The sequence below is a fragment of the Pelobates fuscus genome, chromosome 4, assembly GCF_036172605.1.
Source record: "Pelobates fuscus isolate aPelFus1 chromosome 4, aPelFus1.pri, whole genome shotgun sequence".
NCBI lineage: Eukaryota > Metazoa > Chordata > Amphibia > Anura > Pelobatidae > Pelobates > Pelobates fuscus.
In genome coordinates this window covers 79011847-79037777 of record NC_086320.1, presented here as the reverse complement: position 1 = coordinate 79037777, position 25931 = coordinate 79011847, and the positions used below count along the sequence as shown (strand labels likewise).

The 25931-nt window shown below is 44.4% G+C and overlaps 2 protein-coding genes across 2 annotated transcripts in view; one reads left to right on the top strand and one right to left on the bottom strand.

The window, feature by feature from the left end:
• The window catches only part of TERF1 (telomeric repeat binding factor 1), a 33659-nt gene extending 29829 nt beyond the window's left edge, over positions 1-3830 (top strand). The window contains exon 12 of the mRNA XM_063451327.1: positions 3105-3830. Within this exon, the coding sequence (XP_063307397.1) occupies positions 3105-3281 (177 nt within the window). The 3' untranslated portion in view covers positions 3282-3830. The remainder of the gene's footprint in view (positions 1-3104) is intronic.
• A 4557-nt stretch (positions 3831-8387) lies between these two features.
• Positions 8388-25931, bottom strand: part of SBSPON (somatomedin B and thrombospondin type 1 domain containing) — a 36903-nt gene continuing 19359 nt past the window's right edge. The window contains exons 2-5 of the mRNA XM_063450382.1: positions 21500-21694; positions 20900-20990; positions 13248-13424; positions 8388-8900 (exon numbers count right to left, since the gene is read on the bottom strand). Of these exons, the coding sequence (XP_063306452.1) occupies positions 8783-8900; positions 13248-13424; positions 20900-20990; positions 21500-21694 (581 nt within the window). The 3' untranslated portion in view covers positions 8388-8782. The remainder of the gene's footprint in view (positions 8901-13247; positions 13425-20899; positions 20991-21499; positions 21695-25931) is intronic.

The window sequence follows — 25931 nt, the reverse complement described above, 5'->3', positions numbered from 1 at the left end:
CAAGTGTAGGTCAGTGAGCCTTACTTCAGTAGTGGGGAAAGTAATGGAAACCATGTTAAAGGATAGGATTGCTGAACATCTAAAATCACATAGATTTCAAGATCAGAGACAACATGGGTTTACTTCAGGGAGATCATGCCAAACTCATCTTATTGAGTTTTTTTGCTTGGTTAACTAAAATAGTAGATCCGGGTGGTGCAGTAGACATTGCTTACCTAGATTTCAGTAAGGCTTTTGATACGGTCATTGAAAGCTCATCAATAAAGTACAATCTTTAAGTTTGGATTCCAGTATTGTTGAATGAGTTAGGAAGTGGCTGAGTGAAAGGCAACAGGTTGTAGTCAATGGAGTATATTACCAGTGGGGTACCTCAGGGATATGTACTTGGACCCATGCTCTTCAATATATTTATTAGTGATATTGCAGAAGGTCTTGATGGTACGGTGTGTGTTTTTGCTGATGATACCAAGATTTCCAACAGGGCTGATGTTCCAGGAGGGATAAGCCAAATAGCAAATGATTTAGGTGAACTAGAGAAATGGTCAGAGCTGTGGAAACTGACATCTGGCTAAGTGCAAGATAATGCATATTGGGCATAAAAAACTCAAGGATGGAGTATATAATATTTTATACAGTCCTAACCTGAACATCTGAGGAAAGGGATTTAAGGGTGATTATTTCTGATGACTTAAAGGTAGGCAGACAATGTAATAGAGCAGCAGGAAATGCTAGCAGAATGCTTGGTTGTATAGGGAGAGGTATTAGCAGTAGAAAGAGGGAAGTGCTCATACCATTGTACAGAACACTGGTGAGACCTCACTTGGAGTACTGTACACAGTACTGGAGACCCTATCTTCAGAAGGATATTGATACCTTAGAGAGAGTTCAAAGAAGGGCTACTAAACTGGTTCATGGATTGCAGGATAAAACTTACCAGGAAAGGTTAAAGGATCTTAACAAGTATAGCTTGGAGGAAAGATGAGACAGGGGGGATATAATAGAAACATTTAAATACAAAAAGTGAATCAACACAGCAGAGGAGAAGACTATATATTTAAAAGCAGCAAATCTACGAAAAGACAGTCTTAAATTAGAGGGGCAAAAGTTTAAAAATAATATCATGGCCCCCCACAGGCCTCCCGGTTCTGTGTTTTTGTCTTTTATGTGCTTATTACGTTCAGGTCTTCTTTGAGTTATACATGATGACACTAAGTTGTAAATCATATCATATACCTCAGTCTTGGTTATAAGTAGATTAGCAAAGGTTATACTGATACCTAAACAGCAATTTGAAAGTGTTACTATGTACGCAATATAAGATCTGATCTAGTGAGATAGTAATGGAACAGGGTATCTATAGATAGTGGAACAACTTGAGATTCACATTATGTAACGATTATGGAGATCTTGTGTTTGTTTTTTCCTTTTATTCTTTCCTTATTGTGATAATGTCTTTTGTATGTTTAAGTGATAAGCCTAACCTAATAAAAATATATATGTAAAAAAAAAAAAATATATCCTGAAGTATCACTTTTCTGAGAGGGCAGTGGATGCATTGAATAGCCTTGTAGTTGAAGTGGTAGAGGTTAGCACAGTAAGGGAGTTGAAGCATGCGTGGGATAGGCATAAGGCTATCCATTCCTAACTATAAGATAAGGCCAGGGACTAATGAAAGTATTTAGAAAATTGGGCAGACTAGATGGGCCGAATGGTTCTTATCTGCCGTCACATTCTATGTTTCTAGGTACTATGAATCCATTTAGGAAGGAACCTAAAAGTCTCATGTTTCCCCAAAGAAAATGCAGAGCATGATGAGCTGACTCAGCAGAGGAAAAGACCTTGAGCTGCCACTAAACTTACATCTAACTTAACAAAAGTAAAAATAGTTTTTGCTGTCTGTATGCAGAAAAAAATAGGAACCTGCAATTTTCCTCAAAACAAGTCATGTTCGCAAGAAAGAGCTGTTGAAAAATCAACCCCTCTGCTTTTCCTGAAGATCATTTCAGTTCCTTTGTTATTTGAAACTGAGTGAAGTTGGCAATACCTCAAAGAGGTCACAACTTTAGTTTTCTAAAAAAAATATATAAAAAAACACAAAACAAATATCAACTACTAAATAAATACGCTTAATATTACAATAAATAAATATTTAGTATTAAGCTGATAAACCAGTAAAGGCACTAAAAAAGAATCTGGTAGCGCTTAAAGTATTCACCACTACAACACTGATAAATTAGCCACATACAACTATAATATAAATGACTTTTAGAAGAAATTATATAGGTTTCAAATAAAGAATCTGAAAGACAAAATACAATTTAATGACCGCAGTAAAATCCAAAAGATCAGTGTTCCATTTGAGTTATAGTTAAAACCAAGAGACCATTACAGGTAGGAGTCCAAATAATTTATAAAAGGACACAGTAATCTTGAAATGAAATATTTACAGAACATAATTTGGAGTAATTTGTCAATCTGTGAAAGTGTCAGGAACTCTCTGTAGCTGTCCAGTAGCTCCAACATGACTTATCTTGTGGTTTTCAGGGCAGACCTATGATCTACATGGGTAGCAGTGCAGCATCTCCTCTTTAGCCAGCGCCTCCCACATGTGGCACCAGAGTATTCCATCATCACAGTTTACCTGACCATATTCTTTCAGGTCCCTCTAGATATGGGCGCTGCGTTCACAGCAAGCATTATGGTGAAAGGGAGTGGAGCAGCAATGTGGGCCGTGTCTGTGCTCTGAAAAAAATGATGTCCCCTCTTATATTTAAAGCCCCAGGCATCTTCATTCCTTGTTCAGACTTTTGTGTAAGCTGTGTTCAGTTCAGTCCAGTGCCAGTACCTGTGCCTACTGACTGTATGCTGACTGTGCCTGCAGTATATTCTCTACCTGTGTCTACAGCCTGTGTCATTTGTACCTGTGGTCTCAAAGCCCCCAAATGTCTTGCTTTGGACTATCCTTGCTCATTCCAATACTGCATCCTGAGCTCCTCCCGCAAGTATGACAGGAATCTGTAGAATAAGGTGAAAACTGTGCGTGGACCATAAGCACACATTTAACATTCCTGATTTGTTCTTTTTAATATTCCGCCCCCCTACAGCATTGGACCTGGGAAGAAGATGAACTGCTGAAAAAAGGTGTAAACACATATGGAGTTGGAAATTGGAGCAAAATTCTTGTGCATTATGAATTTAATAATCGGACAGGTGTCATGTTAAAAGACCGTTGGAGAACCATGAAGAAATTAAATATTGTTGGCAGTGGCGATGAATCATAAGTGTAACATTTACTTTCGAGTGTAAAAGTTTCCTTTGCCTTATCCTGGAAAAAGCCTAGATACAATATTTATGGTATACAGGCATTAACTAGAACCATGTCTGTAACAATGTAGCATACACAGCCCACACCTTAGTGCAGGGGTAGACGCATTTTGGAACTTGAGATGTTATGGACTACATCTCCCATAATGCTCTTACACATGTAATGCTGACAAAGTACCAGGGGATATGTAGTCCACAACATCTGGTGGAGTGTTAGAGAGAGCGGAGTTCTACATACATATTTCATAAAATGATATCTTTCACTAATTTCTAACAATTGTGTATTAGAGTTCTGGTACGTAAACAATTCAAGCTGTCTGGTAAAGAAGAAGTTATTTCCTGTGGTCACAAGACTGAGTAGCATCAACGAAACCATAACAATTTTTTCCCTTGATCCTATATTATTTCTTATTATATAACGCTTTGATAGCTATGTGTTTTGCTTTTATTTTTTTATATATATTTTATTTTTGTATAGCCCACTGTTCATTTGTGCATATATGTGTGTAAATATATCAGATGTTTTTTTTTGTTTTGTTTTTTCATTTCTATATTTTTTATGTATTTTTATGTACAGTTAATTGTAATTGAACAGTATTTTGTTTAAAATAAAACAAAATAAAAAAACTAGAAAACATTTAAATGAAATTTTGGGCTGTTGTCTTCAGTGATGAAGTTACTGATTGTTGTCCGAGAATTTGCCAGATTCATAAGCATGGTACTGATTTAACTTTTCATACTACAAAATGTATTTGTTTATTATTTTCTTTGATTTAGCAAGTCACCCAACAGTGTGCGTACCTTGAATGTGTTCCCTCGTAACATGTTCCTAGTGCAGAAGAATTGCATAATTCTCATTATAGTATCACTATGTTATGCAGGGGCGTACCTAGAGCATTTGGCACCCGGGACAGGTCCTATGTTTGGCACCCCCCCTCAACTTTAAATGTAAAAAACAACCAAAAATGTTAATGTATTTAGCACTGAGCAGTGTTTGTGTGTGAATGTATGCACGTTTTTGTATGGAGTATGTGTGAGTGAATGTAGGGGTGTGTTTGTATGTAGTGTTGGTGTTTGAATGCAAGCATGCATTTGTGTGTTGTGTGGTATTTGAATGCAGTGATGTGGTTATATATAATGGTGGGGTTTGTATGTAGTGTTGACGTTGAAATTAATGAGTGAATTTGTGCGTATTGTTGGAGAGATTTTGAGATGTCTGCAGATATACACATACACGGACATACACACACGCAGAAACACTGTGCTTTGCATGCTGGCATCTGACAACACATTTGCATATAATTCACATTAGCCACCCAGATTTCTTGTTGTGGGCTGGCTGACACCTCTTAACTTCGATCTTTGTTTAGCAGATAACTTCCCTATTTGCTATCCTTATGTGAGCTTGCCATATTTAAGGACACCAAATAAGGGAACTATCTGCTAAACAGCACCCTCATTTGGTATCTTTAAATATGGAAATCCCGCATACGGCACCAATTCAGGGAATTATCTACTAAACAGCTAAAGGATCAAAATTTAAAAAGCCCTTTTCTTATTTTCAGTTGTTTAGTAGATACATCCCTTATTTGTTATCCTTATATTAGATTGTAATATTTAAGGACACCAAATAAGGGAGCCATCTACTAAACACATACACAGAGATACATACAATCACATACACACACACAAACATTACATACATACACAAATTTAATAAATAAGAGGTCCACCCAGCCTCCCTACCTTGCTCTAGAAGGGCTGGAGTGGATCCTCAGTCCCTGGTGGTCAGTGGTTGCTGCTGGGATCTCTGTGCTCTTTCTGCACAGGCCCCTCGCACGCCCTGTAATGACGCCGAGGCCGCGATGACACCATATCCCGGCTGCCGTCTCACTGCAGGGCGAAGACCGTCAGACACAGTCAGATGCACACAGTCCCACACACTCACTCACAGTTACAGGCAGAGAGTCAAACACGCAGTCACAGGCAGACAGTCACACACACGCACACACGCAATCACAGGCAGATAGTCACACAGTCACAGAAAGTCACACACAGGCAGACAGTCACACACCATCACAGGCAGATGGTCTCACACACATGCAGACAATCACACATACACAGACAGTCACACACACACACCATCACAGGCAGATGGTCTCTCACACACACACACACACACACACACACACAGGCAGGCAGACAGTCACCAAATAAGGGAGCTATCTACTAAACACATACACTGAGATATACACAAACACAATCATAGGCAGGCACTGGCAGTCACACACACAAATGCAGAGTCACTCAGACAATCACAAGCAGACAGTCACACATACATACACACAGTCACACACACACGCAGAGTCACTCAGACAATCACAGATAGTCACACACTCTCTCTCTCTCTCTCTCTCTCTCTCTCTCTCTCTCTCTCTCTCTCTCTCTCTCACTGTAAGCTTGGGCTGGAGTAGGAGTGGATTCAGTCCCTCCTGTGCTGTAGTTGGGGAAGCAGGGACTCCTTCCTGCTTCCCCTCTGTGTGATCAGTAAGGGGCTGCATGTAGCTCCGCCCCGGCTTGGCTCTGCCCCCACGGCCGTTCTAGCTCCGCCCCCAACTCTCCGTGCAGGTCTCCTGCTCCCAGCCCCTGCGTGTGTGAGCTGTGTCGGCTGCCCGGCGCCCCTGCTGCTATGGCACCCGGTGCAGCCACACAGCTCACCGAATAGCAAGCCTGGTCAGCCCTGATGGCACCCGGGGCGGACCTCCACCCCCTAAGTACGCCACTGATGTTATGCATTTCCTTGTGCCAGCATTCATAGATCAATTGCGTAACTGATTTGTGACTTTCCAGTTACCAGGCTTGCTATGGTACATTGTACCAGCAGGGGGCTGCTGAGTGACTGTTTTGAGAGACCATAATTAATTATAATATAGAGTTTAAATAACCTTTTACACGCTTGCCTTATTTCAGCTCTGGCTTAGTCTCTGCCTCCTACCACCTTATTGCAAGGGGAAACCTAATGTGCATGCAGGCAAACTCCCTGCACACATTAGGCCATCCCCATAGGAAAGTATTGAATCAGTGCTTTCCTACAACAATTTAGAAGATGCTGTTTGTACTCCTGCATAGCGTGAGAGCGTCCAACGTCATCTTACAGAGTTGAACTTCTTAAGGACCAAACATGTTTTGTTATCAAAATCTGATCCATGAATAAGTTATGCTAATACCCTGCTCATCTAGCTTGGGTTCCCTACTATCCTTAGCTGAGTGGGATATTTCATTTTAGAATAGAATCCTTACAGAAGAGATTATGATGTTTAGACTTTTACCCTCTGTGCATCTATTGGGTGTAAGGATGGAGGTAGCTATGATGGGGCCTGAGGGTTTGGGGACCATCTAACACTTGTGTTATTGGGATTGGGCATCCCCTACTTTTCTAGTTATTGGCCTATGGGAACTTAAAAATCCCCTATCATATTTTATCCTTCACTAAGGGAGGGGACATTAACATTGATTGGATATCTACTTTATAATTTTTTTTATTTTTTTTTACCTCCCCATATACTTTTAAGTTAAAGGAGTGGAATATTCATTCAGTTATGTTTGCAAATATTTAAGAAAACTTTACACACAGTATCTCGTTCAATACATAATATACTTTATTTCATAAAATAATATTTTATATTTTTAAGTAAATCTTTGGGTGAAAACAAAAATTGATCACCACCATTCTGTCGATTACCCAGTAGTCCTATAGATTGGAATACACTATACGAATCGACCCAACTCACAGGTCAATATAATTCTTGAAATAAGGAGATATAACTATATGTAATTTCTTTGTATGTCTGTTTAGTAATACACTTAACTGTCTTTCACCATAGGTGTTGTTTTATCACACTGATTGTAAATTTGCACTGTATTTGAGACCATGGGTTGCTATATTTTAGATTAAGAGGGTATACAATATCAATTGGTTATTATACATACAGTGAGTACATACATGACTTGCACTTAAACCTGTATTTATTCAGGCATAAAGGAATGTAAGTGCATTATTTTAAACTATGTGATCAGTGTGAGGTAAATTGCCCAAAGGACCACTATAGGCACCCGGACCACTTCAGCTTAATGAAGTGGTCTGGGTGCCAGGTCCATCTAGGTTTAACCCTGCCTGCTGTAAACATAGCAGCTTCAGCAACACTGCTGTGTTTACATTAGGGTTAATCCAGCCTCTAGTAGCTGTCTCACTGACAGCTGCTAGAGGCGCTTCTGCGCTTCTCACTGTGATTTTCACAGTGAGAAGACGCCAGCATCCATAGGAAGGCTTTCCTATGGACTGACTGCGCGCGCGGCTCTTCCCGCGCATTCAGCGGAAGAGGGTGGAGAATCCCCAGTGCCGAGGGAGCCCGGCGCTGGAGAAAGGTAAGCCTTTAACCCCTTCCTCCCCCTAGAGCCCAGCGGGAGGTGGGCCATGAGGGTGGGGGGGACCTATTTAATACTATAGTGCCAGGAAAACAAGTTTGTTTTCCTGGCACTATAGTGGTCCTTTAAAACCACAGGAGCACATAATGGGCCTTAAATGTGAACAACGGGGTACCTGTTACAGGTGTGTATGTAAGCGCATTTTCTAATGCAATTCGTTCAGGGTTTAGTTTCAGAAACTATCTGATGGGGAGCTATGGCATGGTTTAAAGGGACACTATAGTGTCAGGAAAACCACTTTGTTTTCCTGACACTATAGTACCCTGAGGGTGCCCACACCCTCAGGGTCCCCCTCCTGCTGCGCTGAAGGGGTTAAAAGCTACTCACCCTTTTCCCCCGCCGGGCTCCCTTACCTCTCCTCCCCCGCCGACGTCAGCATCCTTGTCTGACGTCACCGGTGCCGAATGTGCATGTGCGCGCATTCAAAGTGTCCGTAGGAAAGCATTTTTTCAATGCTTTCCTATGGACGCCCTGCGTGATTGAGGCATAATGGGCCTCAATCATTGCCTATGCGCCTCTTGGCTGTCCGGAAGACAGCCACTAGTGGCTGGTTTAACCCCAGATGTAAAAATGGTTTCTCAGAAACTGCTATGTTTATATCAGGCAGGGTTAACCCTAGAGGGACCTGACACCCAGACCACTTAATTAAGCTGAAGTGGTCTGGGTGACTATAGTGTCCCTTTAAAAAAAAAAAAAGCCAGGGGCCTGTGTCATAGAGATGGGCTGGTGCCAGGGATTATATGGTGTCTGTTACTTGATTATACACACGCAAATCCAGAATCCACATGCATATGGTCTGTAATTGTTAATTTCCTTGCTGTCATAATGGAAAAGAAAGTGCATCATAATCTAGAAATTCTGCTTAATGTGGTGCTAGTTAAGTTTTGATGTCCACGAATGTAAGGATGATTTGCATATAATTCATCACGAGGTGTTATGTAATGCAAAGGTTTACAGTGGTGCATCTCCAACATCAAGTGAATATAAAGCTGTGGACATCTGGACAGGAGCACTTTTCGACTTCTTTCACCTTCTTCCATGAGCCTTGACATCTGTGGTTTCCTACCGCTTGCCAGTGGAGAAGTTTGTTCCTGTGAATACACCAAAAAGGATACAGAATATTACTAGGAGAAAATGTGCACCTAGTCATATAAGAATTATGGTGTACATTCTATACTAACTGCTCTTTGCCTCTTTGTTTGTAAACCACCTAAATATACACAAATCATGTGGAATGCATCTAGCAGTATTTTGTAACAAACTTTGAAGAGCTGCTCCCTTTATCAAGTTTAAAAAATTTCTGGCAAAAATTAAGTTGCAAAAAAAAACCTGATCTTTGATACAAAATGTAGAACCAAAAAAGTGTAGTTAAAGGATCACTATAGTGTCAGGAAAACAAACTCTTTTTCCTGACACTATTACATCCTTAGGACCGTCACTCTCCCCCCCACCCTCAGGGTCCCCCTCCCTTGCTGCGGAAGGGGTTAAAACCCCTTCAGCCACTTACCTTTATCCAGCGCCGGGCTCCCTCGGCACTGGTGACCTCTCCTCCCCCGCCGACGTCAGCTACCGAGTGGAGCGGCATGCGCGGCAAGAGCCTTGTGCATTCAAACAGTCCATAGGAAAGCATTTCTCAAAGCTTTCCTATGGACGTTCTGCACACTGGATGCAAATTTCGCAGAAGCGCCTCTAGCGGCTGTCAGGAAGACAGCCATTAGAGGCTGGATTAATCCTGCTATGTCAACATAGAAGTTTCTCTGAAACTGCTATGTTTATATCTGAAGGGTTAGAACCTGGGGAACCTGGCACCCAGACCACTTCATTGAGCGGAAGTGGTCTAGGTGACTACAGTGTCCCTTTAATAAAAAGATTAACTTTAAAAAAATAAAAAGCGTAATTATTAAAGTTTACTTAAGGGCACACCACAGACCGCTAACACTTGCTGAAGTGCAGTCATGAGAAATCATCACTGAGACAAACTCCCCTTTCCAAGTGAGTTTGCCACAAGCTCCTGGAGGAGCCTGCTTGCCAGCCTCCTGCCCACAGACTATGTACCCTGTAAAATGTAATGTGAAAGTCTCTGTTCGTGTATTTAGACTATATGGTTCAAGAACCGGAGACCACCCTGGAGCTTGTTAAGCCTAATTGATACTTTGTAGCAATTTCCACCACAGTGTTCTAAGTGTTCGTCTAGGTGGCCGCAATTCCTATGGACAACCATGAGGTGGCGGCCATCTTGTTCGCGTGAATACAGGCAGCGGTGTTTTGTCGCCGAGTTCATGGAACTATTTTCGGACACTGAAACTCCTGAGCACCGCTGGACTTCCATGATCGCCTGTGTTCTGTTTTATAACACTTAGAAAGACACTGTTCGGTGGAAATGTTCCTACGAATAAGGGAAACAAGCTCCAGGGTAAGAACATTGACTATGTTCGTTTTTTAAACTACCGAACTAGACCAACCGCAAGCCCTGATTCTCTTGAACTGTTTTGGGAGTGGGACCATGCGTTCGGTCTGCCAAATTATGACTTCCAGGAAATTCCTGAACCCCTGAACTGATCTGGGTGATTTTTTGGATATGTTGGTCACCCAGATTGGGGCTATCAAGGGGTTTCATGTGTTTTTAAGGTACTTTTGGGGTGTTTGGGAAATGTGTGTTTTTTGTGCCTGGAGGTAATTGAATTTAATAAAGTGCTTGACTCAATTATCTCCCAGGCACAGGGGAGGGATTATCTTGTTTTGTATGGGAGTGTCCCGGACCTGAGAGCCAATGTAATCGTGTGTATGTTTTTACTGTAGTCTACTCTCAGGTCCAGGGGGGGGATGCCCCTTGCATGGGGACCTGCATATAAGGCCAGTTGTGGCTGCCAATAAACGTATTCCAGCTTCTACTCCCAGAACTATGTGTCGTCTGGTTACTGGGAGGGAAAGGGCTACTCTTAAATCACTGTTCCAGTGTGGAGTATTCAACAGGGAAAGTCCTTGTAAGGACTAAAGCTCCCAGGACTGAGTGTTGTCCATTGCCTGGGGGTGTCTAGAGCGAATTCCCCATTCGGCTCCAGGAGGGAGCGGTTCCAGGACCACAGTCAAGCCACGGCGACTGCGGGCAGAAGTGCTGTGGTTTGTCCCTTGTTCCAGCTAGGAAGCGGTCCTTGGAGGAGGTACCCAGCCAGGGGTACAGGGAGCTCCGTTACAGGCACTTTTATGAATTTGGGAACACCACCTGGAAATCAAGCTAACTGGCATGAGGCTGATTGACTCCACATTCTATTAAGTGATTTGCTCATTCATGGTAATGGCTACTTATGCGCCAGTTTCTTCCAGGGCAAAGCAACAGCAAGGAGGGGCTTGCCACTGGATTAAAAAGGTACGTAATCTCTAATCTTGTTTTTTTTTTTTATCTAAGGGGGGACACCTGGCATTTGTATGGCTAAAGGAACACTCCAAACCGTAAAACCAAATCTCATTGGAGTGTTAGTTTAATAAACGTATGAAAAAAAAACAGACATTTCGTACCCTCTTATGTAACAATGGATATATCAAACTAATTTTCTTTCATACAAAGAAAGTTATTGTCCATGCAATGTCTCCATACATTTATGCAGGTACATTCAAGTATGCTTCTGAAACCTGTCTTTTAGCAAATACAGATCTAATCTTTCTCATAATGTTGTTACCTATAAAAGCTTTTACATTAAATAGCAAATCATAAAAACTGTCCCAGTGTTTACGTTTTTCAGTTTATGTTTCATAATAAATTGAAAACAGATAACTGGGGAACTTAAATTATTCTAGAAGCTAACGCTAACCATAAATTGCTTTTGGAACTCCTGTTTAAAAAAAACGTATAAGTAAAATAAGAACAAGATGTCAGATATGTCCCAAAAAACTATGAAAAAAAATCACATGTGGTGCACTCAAACTGGAAAAGGTATCAAGGTGATTTAAAAAAAGTTTCTTTCTTTTGTATTTTTGCAAATCTTTATTTTAATGAAAAGAGTGGTTTTCAGGATACACGTCAGACAGGAAAAGAAACCTGAAACAAGATGTATATCATAAGTTTACCGTGTCCTCGTAGCAAATTACTCATGAGAACGAGCCTAGGACAAAACAAGGAGGAAGAAGAAAAAGGAAAGGGTAGGAAGGAGAGAGCAAAAAAGGGGGGAGGTACTCCCCAAAAACCCTCCACCTTTCTGTAAGTCCAACCCAGACCCCTTTAGCAACTCCACTATGGAGTATGTGTGTAGTCACCGTAGGCCTCCCCAGAGCCAATCACCACAATGCCAAGAGCATCAAACTGGGTCCAGAGTGGCGATTTTCTAAATTTTATTTACAAACTTCCATTAAAAAAAATAAAACACCACACACAAAAAATAGTGGCAGGCAGTAAAACTAAAATAAGCATAATTACTGACTGGGGGTGGCATGCAGGACAGACACATACCCATGAGACAGGGTGTGTTGCTTGTGGGTACTTCCTCAGCAGCTCAAATGACCCATATTCACCCCGGGATAAAAAAAACACATCCCTCACTAATTAGGTGCACTATGAAGAAAGTAGGCACATGCTTCCTGGACTGACACCACATTTAGAAGATCTGCACAGAGTTTCACCCGACAAGGCATGATGTCATGCAGCTCGGTGGCCGTCAGCTCTGTGCATAAGGCGAGCGGAGAGATTGGTTTTGGTGGCTTTTCGCATTTCCCTTTACCAGCAAGTATTATCCATCCTGCAGGTGCACATTGTCTTTTTGTCTATCGATGGCTGGCTCAGGGCTACAGTGGCCCAGTGGATATCTCCCAGTTTCCCCGTGGGCCATTCCGGTGCTGCATACCTACAGTGGGGACCAATCTGGAAACTGCCAGTGATGACCATTCAGTGTTCTGTAACTTGAAAATGGTTTGACACAGAATAGAGGGACTGTGCCAGGAGACTCCAGACACTATAACCAATTCAATGAGATGAAGAGGTTGTAGTACTTAGAGTGTCCTTATAACTAGGTTTTAAACTGTGTCTGCTCTGCAACAACTGTAAGGAACTGCATAGATTAAATTTTATTTACAAATATCTTTTTTAATATTTAATCTACAAATATGGCATCTGCAATGTTTCTGTACATGTGTTCCTTTTTTTAAATGGAGTGTGAGATGCCCCAGTATGCTTCATCTGGCTCTCTGGCTCAGCATTGTGCGATGCCATTATTAGCATGTCTGATCAGGAGTTCAGCTACCCAGAGTAGTTGTATTAATACATAAATGCAACCTGTCGTGATGTAAGCACTTATTATTATTAATATTATTATTATTGGTATTTAAATAACACCAACTTATTCCGCAGTGCTTACAAGGAACTGGGTGATCTAGATTATTTAAAAAAAATAATTGTGTAATTTAATTTTTTTATTTTTTTTTGTGGGAACACAATTTTTTTGCCTCACCCGTCATCATCGCTACCATCTCCGTAGCAACGGTTGCTCCTGATGTTCACAGCTGGGTGTTGACATGTTACGCAGACCGTGTATCCTTCACGTAAATACTGCATCCACCGTGCATGTGGCCTGTGCTCTACCATACAAGCATGAGATAAATATTCTATCTGAAACTCAACGCAATATCTAGAAAAAAAAAACAACAACATATATTTTTTTAAAATGATATTTCTCAGTGTGAAATTTATGGCCAGATCTTAAAAAAGTATATGTTTCCAGTAAATTAAAACTGAAAGTATTAATAATCAGTTGGTTGTCTGGTTCATAATGCCTCTCCCCCTATGGTCCACTTACCCCCTAGCCTCCCCACGTAATTAGCAGTCAGTGTATGTTTCTGGCTATGCATAGTATACTGTAATAGGAGCCTTGCATTTGTCTGTAACTGTTATTTCTGTGATTGTTTAAATCCCCTTTAGTACAGGTTCTGAACCAAAACAAAACCTAGAATTTGTGCTGTTTATTCTGCTGTAATTTAAGGGTTTTTCTTTAAAAGCTCTGATACATGTTATATGTTGAATTTACACCACCTAGAGGGTATAAATTGTTAAAAATGGGAATAAATTGAGAAAAAAAACGAATTGTTTTCACATGTTTGCTCATAATAATTTTTACTCATCCAGTGCAACTAAATAAAAATAACTTAAAATAGATTTACATATCAGTCCCGATTGTTAAATGCTTAATATGTCTCGAACTAAATACATATTTGGTAGTTAACGTTAACCCCACATAAGCCCCACCCCCCCCAAGCTATAACATCTTACTTCTTACTCTATGCTTACACTAACCCAGAAGTCCTGGGGAATAAAGTGTGGGAACTCTCCCAAGATTCTCCCCCACCCCGCACCCTCCCCCCCAAACATAAATAAATATATACACACCTTAACTTTAACCTTACACTATCCCTAACTGTAAAACAGCATTAGACATTAGCTTACTTTCAAGGGAGACTATAGGCTTTAAAACCTTTTTTGAAGGGCTTTTGGTGTGTAGATCATGCCCCTGTGGACTCACTGCTCAATTCTCTGCCATTTAGGAGTTAAATCACTTTGTTTATGCAGCCCTAATCACACCTCCCTGCATGTGACTTACACAGCCTTCCATAAACACTTCCTGTAAAGAGTCACCTAATGTGTACACTTCATTTATTGCATTATTCTGTTTAATTTAGAATGTCTTATCTCATGCTCTGTTAATAGCTTGCTAGGCCTTGCAGAAGCCTCCTGTGTGTTATGAAAGTTCAAGTTACAGAGCAGGAGATAAAAAATGTTTAATCTAATTTACATCTAATTTAAAATTAAACCATTTTGTTTTCATGCAGCCTGTGTAAGTCACAGCCAGGGGAGGTGTGGCTAGGGCTGCATAAATAGAAACAAAAGTGATTTAACTCCTAAAGGGCTGTGAATTGAACAATGAAATTTCAGAGGCATAATCTATACACCAAAACTGCTTTATTAAGATGAATTTGCTTTGGTGACTAAAGTGTCCCTTTAACACTAACCCAACAGCTGACCCTACCATGACTTTTAACCCTACCACTTACAATAACCCTAAGGAAACCTTTTGCTAAAATCAGTACTGATGTCAGCAAATCGGTTTCCCAGATAAAACAGTTGAGAATGGTATGTTGCTGCCATCTACTGGCTTTGTTTTGTATAACAGGAACATATTCTTGTAATAGTGAATGAAGCATGCTTTCCAAGTTGCTTACATTATCATTGGTCCTGGGAAGCTGGAAAACTCAGCTTAAATCAAGCCTTTCGGACATGCAGGGAGACCCTGTCGGAGTCTCTTCAGACCTTGGGGTCTCCCTTAACCCCTTAAGGACCAGTGGCGGATCCAGGGGGGATGCAACGGGGCAATTGCCCCCCCGAGATTCTCCCCTGCCGGCTAGTGCAGGGCTGGCATTGCCCAAGTGCCAGCCCTGCATTGTGCCTGCAGACCGGGAGGGAGATCAGTGATCTCCCTCCCCGGTCCGCAGGCACATTACTGACAGCCGACCGGCAGGGGAGGGAGAGAGGACCCGGGAGCTGTTACCAGCAGCTCCTCCGGGTCCTCCTCTCGCGAGATTTGGAGCGTTGCCGCGGTTACCACGGCAACGCTCCAAATCTCGCGAGAGTGAACTCTAGCCCTGGAGCGCGGGCTAGAGTTCACTCCTACCACTGGGACCACCAGGGAAAGAAAGATGTCCCCCCTCCTCCCAGTAAAGGTAAGAAGGGAGGGGGGACATAAATTATATATTAATTTTAATTAAATGTTAAAAAAAAAAACACACACACACATTAAAAAAAGAAAAAGCCCCCCCCCCCCTATCCTTCTTCTACACACACATTGCCCCTGCCCCCCATACACACACACACACATTGCCCCTGCCCCCCATACACACACACACACATTGCCCCTGCCCCCCATACACACACACATAGCCCCTGCCCCCCATACACACACACACACATTGCCCCTGCCCCCCACACACACACACATTGCCCCTGCCCCCCATACACACACACATTGCCCCTGCCCCCCCCACACACACACACATTGCCCCTGCCCCCCATACACACACACATTGCCCCTGCCCCCCCATACACACACACATTGCCCCTGCCCCCCATACACACACACATTGCCCCTGCCCCCCATACACACACACATTGCCCCTGCCCCCCATACACACACACACACACACATTGCCCCTGCCCCCCATACACACACACACACACATTGCCCCTGCCCCCCATACACACACACATTGCCCCTGCCCCCCATACACACACACATTGCCCCTGCCCCCCATACACACACACACATTGCCCCTGCCCCCATACACACACACACATTGCCTCTGCCCCCATACACACACACACACATTGCCCCTGCCCCCCATACACACACACATTGCCCCTGCCCCCCATACACACACACACATTGCCCCTGCCCCCATACACACACACATTGCCCCTGCCCCCCATACACACACACACACATTGCCCCTGCCCCCCATACACACACACATTGCCCCTGCCCCCCACACACACACATTGCCCCTGCCCCCCCCACACACACACATTACCCCTGCCCCCCATACACACACACACATTGCCCCTGCCCCCCATACACACACACATTGCCCCTGCCCCCCATACACACACACATTGCCCCTGCCCCCCATACACACACACATTGCCGCTGCCCCCATACACACACACATTGCCCCTGCCCCCATACACACACATTGCCCCTGCCCCCCATACACACACACACACATTGCCCCTGCCCCCCATACACACACACACACATTGCCCCTGCCCCCCATACACACACACACACATTGCCCCTGCCCCCCATACACACACACACACATTGCCGCTGCCCCCATACACACACATTGCCCCTGCCCCCATACACACACACATTGCCCCTGCCCCCCATACACACACACACACATTGCCCCTGCCCCCCATACACACACACACACATTGCCCCTGCCCCCCATACACACACACACACATTGCCCCTGCCCCCCATACACACACACACACATTGCCCCTGCCCCCCATACACACACACACACATTGCCCCTGCCCCCCATACACACACACATTGCCCCTGCCCCCCACACACACACACATTACCCCTGCCCCCCATACACACACACGCATTGCCCCTGCCCCCCATACACACACACATTGCCCCTGCCCCCCATACACACACACATTGCCCCTGCCCCCGATATACACACACATTGCCCCTGCCCCCCATACACACACATTGCCCCTGCCCCCATACACACATTGCCCCTGCCCTCCATACACACACACACACACACACATTGCCCCTGCCCCCCATACACACACACATTGCCCCTGCCCCCCATATACACACACATTGCCCCTGCCCCCCATATACACTCACATTGCCCCTGCCCCCCATACACACACACATTGCCCCTGCCCCCCATACACACACATGCACACACATTGCCCCTGCCCCCCATACACACACACACACACACATTGCCCCTGCCCCCATACACACACACACATTGCCTCTGCCCCCCATACACACACACACACACATTGCCCCTGCCCCCATACACACACACACATTGCCCCTGCCCCCCATACACACACATTACCCCTGCCCCCCATACACACACACACATAGCCCCTGCCCCCCATACACACACACATAGCCCCTGCCCCCCATACACACACACACATTGCCCCTGCCCCCATACACACACACATTGCCCCTGCCCCCCATACACACACACATTGCCCCTGCCCCCATATACACACACATTTCCCCTGCCCCCCATACACACACACACACATTGCCCCTGCCCCCCATATACACACACATTGCCCCTGCCCCCCATATACACACACATTGCCCCTGCCCCCCATACACACACACATTGCCCCTGCCCCATACACACACACACACACATTGCCCCTGCCCCATACACACACACACACATTGCCCCTGCCCCCATACACACACACACACACATTGCCCCTGCCCCCATACACACACACACACATTGCCCCTGCCCCCCATATACACACACATTGCCCCTGCCCCCCATATACACACACATTGCCCCTGCCCCCCATATACACACATTGCCCCTGCCCCCCATACACACACACACATTGCCCCTGCCCCCATACACACACACACATTGCCTCTGCCCCCCATACACACACACACACATTGCCCCTGCCCCCCATACACACACACATTGCCCCTGCCCCCCATACACACACACACATTGCCCCTGCCCCCATACACACACACATTGCCCCTGCCCCCCATACACACACACACACATTGCCCCTGCCCCCCATACACACACACATTGCCCCTGCCCCCCACACACACACATTGCCCCTGCCCCCCCCACACACACACATTACCCCTGCCCCCATACACACACACACATTGCCCCTGCCCCCCATACACACACACATTGCCCCTGCCCCCCATACACACACACATTGCCCCTGCCCCCCATACACACACACATTGCCGCTGCCCCCATACACACACACATTGCCCCTGCCCCCATACACACACATTGCCCCTGCCCCCCATACACACACACACACACACATTGCCCCTGCCCCCCATACACACACACACACATTGCCCCTGCCCCCCATACACACACACACACATTGCCCCTGCCCCCCATACACACACACACACATTGCCGCTGCCCCCATACACACACATTGCCCCTGCCCCCATACACACACACATTGCCCCTGCCCCCCATACACACACACACACATTGCCCCTGCCCCCCATACACACACACACACATTGCCCCTGCCCCCCATACACACACACACACATTGCCCCTGCCCCCCATACACACACACACACATTGCCCCTGCCCCCCATACACACACACACACACACATTGCCCCTGCCCCCCATACACACACACATTGCCCCTGCCCCCCACACACACACACATTACCCCTGCCCCCCATACACACACACGCATTGCCCCTGCCCCCCATACACACACACATTGCCCCTGCCCCCCATACACACACACATTGCCCCTGCCCCCGATATACACACACATTGCCCCTGCCCCCCATACACACACATTGCCCCTGCCCCCATACACACATTGCCCCTGCCCTCCATACACACACACACACACATTGCCCCTGCCCCCCATATACACACACATTGCCCCTGCCCCCCATATACACTCACATTGCCCCTGCCCCCCATACACACACACATTGCCCCTGCCCCCCATACACACACATGCACACACATTGCCCCTGCCCCCCATACACACACACACACATTGCCCCTGCCCCCATACACACACACACATTGCCTCTGCCCCCCATACACACACACACACACACATTGCCCCTGCCCCCATACACACACACACATTGCCCCTGCCCCCCATACACACACACATTACCCCTGCCCCCCATACACACACACACATAGCCCCTGCCCCCCATACACACACACATAGCCCCTGCCCCCCATACACACACACATAGCCCCTGCCCCCCATACACACACACACATTGCCCCTGCCCCCATACACACACACATTGCCCCTGCCCCCCATACACACACACATTGCCCCTGCCCCCCATATACACACACATTTCCCCTGCCCCCCATACACACACACACACATTGCCCCTGCCCCCCATATACACACACATTGCCCCTGCCCCCCATATACACACACATTGCCCCTGCCCCCCATACACACACACATTGCCCCTGCCCCATACACACACACACACACATTGCCCCTGCCCCATACACGCACACACACATTGCCCCTGCCCCCATACACACACACACACACATTGCCCCTGCCCCCATACACACACACACACATTGCCCCTGCCCCCCATATACACACATATTGCCCCTGCCCCCCATATACACACACATTGCCCCTGCCCCCATATACACACACATTGCCCCTGCCCCCCATATACACACATTGCCCCTGCCCCCCATACACACACATTGCCCCTGCCCCCCATAAACACATTGCCCCCACATACACACACTGCCCCCCATAAACACACTGCCCCCACACACATACATTGCCCCACACACACACTGTAACTGTCACACACACATACTGACCCACACACACACTGCACCCCTGACATATACTGCCGCCCTCACGTACACACTGCAACCTTCACACACACACTGCTAATACACTGTCCCCCTCACACACACACACACACACACTGCACCCCTCACACATTGCACCACTCACACATACCACTGCTCCTCTGCCCTACTACAGCCCCATTCCCCAGAGGACCTCAGGTAAGTTGTCAAACAGTTCTTAAACAGTTTGACTACTTACTCTGGGAGGGGGTCTTGGCATTATTGGCACTATAACCACTACACTGAGCTGTAGTGGTTATTGTGTCTGGATTATTTATTTAAATAATCTACAAGTGCCCCTCCCGAGATCAGGCTCTGGATCCGCCACTGTTAAGGACCAAACTTCTGGAATAAAAGGGAATCATGACATGTCACACATGCCATGTGTCCTCAAGGGGTTAAGCAGCCTGCAGGCCTAGAATCACTGCTCAGCTACAGTGTTCTCAAAGGATTTTAAAGGCTATATGCAGTGTTGACTGCTAGTATTGCACACAGCTAATAGGTCCGTCTTGTGCCACTAATGGCCCAAGCTGACAGTAGAAAGTCACAGATATCGATATCTGGGACTCCCTCCTCAAACGTTAGGCCATGTAAATACACCCTAACATCATTAAAGTCCAGTATAGTTAGGATGTAATCACATCAACAAAAGTGTTCATCTACTGTTAAAAACTAATATTTTTTTTTTAAACTACCTTTGCAAAGTGTTTTAATAGCTAAATAGTCATTTTAAATTACCATTTATTGGAGGTGTGAGGGTTCTTTTATAATAACTTTGAAATCACAGCCATAACTGGCAACGTAATTAATGTCTCTGTATCTTCAATAGTTATTGAGTGATATCAATTTTATAAAAAATATTTTGGCCAATATAAAAATGAACAATTTTTAAAAGTATGCACTTTTATTACCCAGAGTCCTTTGTAGTCGATGACCAATCAGCTGATAAGGCACGTTTTTTTCTTGCTTTGTTGTACTCAAAGGAAGTTATAAAAGCAGACACTGTATGGAAGACAAGACATAATACTATAATAAGTCCTTATACTGTTAGATGTAGCATCAAGGGATAGCGTTTGTCTTAAATAATGTTTCCTTCTTTATCTAGATACAAAGTATTTTTTAATGATCTTAGCATTTGTTAAAACGTTGTGTACTGTTTAAGATACAAATGGTTCCTTCTACTTTTTGACTCCTGTTTGGTGATATCGCTATACACATCCTACAACTGGCGTACTTGAGCTTTTTGGTCAAACACCCAATTACTGACATTATGTATGTCACCCATTCTTCTAATGGAAAATCAGTTCAGTGACACATTTGGAGTTTGTTTTTTTAACATTAAAATGTATTTGGATTCATGACCCCTTAGATGCTTCCCGTGAACCGAAACATCTCCAATGTGGTGTGGAAAGCAATGCCACCACCACAGTAAGCGAATTATTGTGATAGTGTCTACAGCTTCTGGAATGAGATTACTATCCATGTTACCATCCAGACGGTTTGTTCCATACCATACGAATGTCCGCAGTCCTTGCCATGTTGTGTAAGATATTCAAGGCAGCCAGCTTTTTCTTCCAGTGGTGGGCAAGGTTCTCCCCCATTCTCAGGCTCTTGCTGCACCTCTCGTCTACGCACCCTCATTGTTGGTGTACACTGGTTAGCACAGCCACTCCACTGACCCCATTCACCCACAACGCAGTCACGAGCTGATGAAACAAAAAGTTTTCAAAATGGTGACATAGAGTGATTGCTTCTATAGCATGAATGATGTAGCAAAGGAATAGTTCACAATGCATTTCAGTATTTCTTTTTTTAAGCTGTTCTTAATATTTTTACACATTTCTTTACAAAAGTAGTAGTTTTCATGGAAATCAGATTATTTTCTTTCACTTTGCTTTACTAATTTCTTTGAAATATATCTAATCTTACGTCACTCTGCTGTAAAAACAGTACTTACAGTGGCTGAAGGGTCACATCTGGGCGCATTTTTAAAATGTTAGTGAGTTTATGTTCTAAATCCAATTAATGCACTGTGGTCCAAAGTATGTTTATACTGAATATGCCTAAATAAAAAGAAATTTAGCCAAGCACTTGAACAGAACGGTCGCATATCCCTCGAGCTCTGACCACAGGCCCCCCTAAAATCACAAAAAGAACGAGTAAATACCCCCCAAATTTACAGGCACTACTGGACCCACAAGCAGCCATGGGCCGAAAGAGCAAAAAACAAAAAGCAGACAAACCAAGAGCTGGAGCAACCATAGGAGACCTATGGCGGCAAGCACATGGCGCCCCTCAATCCCAGCTATCACACTACATGAGAGCTCCGACTTCTCCGATGACCAGACCATGGGGTCGGAGGACTTCCACATACCTGCACCAAGGGCACAGACATGGCCCCCTGCGCCCGCCGGACCCCAACCGGCTGCAGCACCGGTCACTAAGGCAGATATGCAAGAGCTCCTGGCGGGCCTACGGCGTGATATTCAGGCGGATGTTGCCGGGCTCAGAAAAGACCTGCTGGGCCTCACAGGCCGCATGGGCGAACTCGAGGAGAACGCCCGCGCCGCCACTACACAACTCACCCAAATGCAACAGGAGCTACACACGCTCCAAAAGCAACAAACCACGTTGGAGCAGAGATATGCGGCTATGGAGGACTCCAGATGCCGCAACAACGTTAAAATCAGAGGGGTGTCAGAGAGTGTGCCGGACGCTGAGTTACCACACTTCCTCAGACGGCTCCTGTGTACACTCCTGACCCCCAGACAAGCCAAATCGGTAGCAATTGAGGACACGTTCCGGATCCCCAAGCCGCCCCGGGCCCCAGCCACAGCCCCAAGGGAACTGATCGTCTGTTTCCAGGCCGGACAGGACAATGCTGCGATGCTGAGCTCCCTCAGAGGACAAACCCCATACCAATTTGAGACCTCTCAGCTCACTTTTTATGCGGACCTCTCAGGGGGTACCCTAGCATGGAGGAAAACACTGCAGCCCTTCTCACACGCTAATGGTCACACAGGACAGTGCTTCCTATCCGGTCCACGACGTCGGAGAGGTAGAGGTGACCCTAGAGAAGTTGGGCTTTCCAAAGGACTCACTCACGACAGGGAAAGCGCAAGTGGCGGCTCAGCCCCACACCTGGAACCCAGCTGGCACGGCACCATTCGTACCCAGGAAACCCACAGGAGACACAGGCGCAGCGACCAACGCAGGACTACCCACAGGAGATCCACATCGCTAGACCTCCAGCAGGGCACCCGGTACTGCCTGGTGCGGGCTGAAGGCTCACTGGACTTAGAAATGGACTCCCTACTGTAGCTACCAATATTAAGCAGTCTTAATGTGAGTGACCCAAGGTGCCTACCAAAGTTAGTTTAAATGTTGATAGCATCTAGTATAATTACCCCCCTAGACTACCATGCATGGGCCACAGGGTTCATACTACTCAAAACTCCAGTTCAGCCTGATTTAATAACACTTGAATGTACTCGCACAAGATATAACTCATTGGCAACCAAATATTAGTTTTTAATCTATTTGATTGCATTCACTTTCATTGTTATTTTTATTTTTATTTCCTCTGTTGACACCATTACTCCTACACCCTCAGGCAACTCCCCACCATGTCTTACTGTTAGCAGCGAGAGGGGGCCCGGGGGAAGATGCATGTCAGTTTTTGACAGTACTTAACCGTTTATTGTGTTATTTTATTTTGTTTAATTTTAATCTGCAGTGTATGATAGCGCCTAAACGAAGCGTAACATACCCTCATGCACCACGTATTTCCTGCGGCATTTACCCAGCTAGTTCATTTATCTTTTTTGAAAACTCTAGATAGCGGGATGTACGTATCTCTTCATTGGTTATTGCTATAGCTAGGCTTGAAACAAATCTAAAGAAAAGTGAGTGACTGAATATAATAGCCTATAATGGGAATAACGTGAATAATATTGTATTCCTGCAACAAAAGCATGCAACAGTCTATTTTTCATTGTAACGTTAAGCTTGATTGAGTAGGTTGGATATTTAACCTATAGACTCATTACGTTAAACTCTATTATAATCATTAAAACTGTAAAGAAAAGTGAGTGACTGAATATAATAGCCTATACTGGGAATAGCATGAATAACATTATATTCCTGCAACAAACGCATCCAACAGTCTATTTTTCATCGTAAAGTTCAGCCTGATTGAATATGTTTAATTTTAACCTATAGACTCATAACGTTAAACTTTATTATATTCGTTGAAAATGTAAAGAAAAGCGAGTGACTGAATATAAAAGCCTATACTGGGAATAACATGAATAACATTATATTCCTGCAACAAAAGCATGCAACAATCTATTTTCCACCGTAATGTTAAGCTTGATTGAATATGTTTAACATTTCACCTATAGACTCATAATGTTTGAACTTTATTATATTCATTAAAAATGTGCAAGGAACTCATGCCACTACCTAATCTGTATAGCTATGCATATATGTACGCTGTTGTGGCGTCCAGACAAAGATTTTGTACTCACCTGCACAAAAAAAACCAAAGAATTAAAAAAAAAAAAAAGAAAGAAATTGACAAAAAATAAAATCCTACAACACACTATATTCATTTTCAGAATTATTATTTTGTGTGTGTGTTTTGTTTTTTTGTTGTTGTTGTTTAAATGTCAGGGTTATGATTTCACATACACTTTAGATCTGTGTTTTGACTTTCTCTGATTTTTCTCCGTCTCCAGTGGCCTATACCTTTAGCCTAGTTATTATGACATTTTACTTGCTTTCATAGAAGTAAATGAAAATATTTTTTACACCAAACTTTCTCTGTTGCAAAACTCTAGGATAATATAAACTACCTGCTCTCAGCACCTTTAAAGGAACAGTGTCATGTCCCTTGACATTCCCTTCCGGCACATTGCCATTTAAAGGAAACACAAGCTTGCTCAACCAACGTTTGCATTGCTTTTCCCAGCACTCTGCGGGTGAAATCAGAGGGCAAAGCACTGTGATCCTGGGTCATGTAAGCACATGTTCCCAAATGAAGATCACTTATATGGCAGAGTGCAGGGAAGTTGTTCTGGGGGACCTAACTTTGGTCTTTTAAATCTATCAGTTTAATGGAATAAGATAACAAACAGGCAGTCTTCAAGCAACTTCTTTTAAAGTCAGCCACTGTGGCTCACATTGATTCAAATTACTTGCTTGATCCAGGGTAATTGGAGCCATCATTTTGTAGTAATTACTCCTTAGTAAATCACTATAAAGTTTTAACATCTTATAAGCAGAATGCGGACAGAAGACGCTCAGTTGCCCTCTGTGCCTTAACACGTGCCAGATAATAAGTTAATATAACATTTAATGGACGTGGTCTTCAGACAGTGACTCCATCATGTTGTTATTCAAGGTTCCTATTAAGTTTCTGGCTACAAATCTTGATTCGCTTCTTAATTAAGCTAGGTGCTTGTGGTTTGGCATCTTATCCTAAGCCATCTTACTCTGTCTGCTTTGCATTTTGTGAATTTAGCACACAGTAAATTGTTCTCATCACATCAGGCTGAAATTTCTCTCACAGCTTCCAAAGACACTTCATCTTATCCTTTGCCAAGTTTCCTCTGTTTGCTGTTTTCTTGCACTGTCAAAAGCAAACAGTAGCCAGTTGTGTTATTTTGTAGCGATGTTACATACGTGGGAGGTAAACACAGATTTCACAGTGAAGATTATATAAAGAATACCCCCAAACGATGCCAACAGCCTTTCTTTAATTTAGGGTCAAAAGTATATGATTAACCCCTTAAGGACCAAACTTCTGGAATAAAAGGGAATCATGACATGTCACACATGTCACGTGTCCTTAAGGGGTTAAAGGGATACTCAACCGCTAAATTTGAAAGAAATTCAATTTACGGTTTAGTAGATATATCCCCAATGGATACAAGCATACAT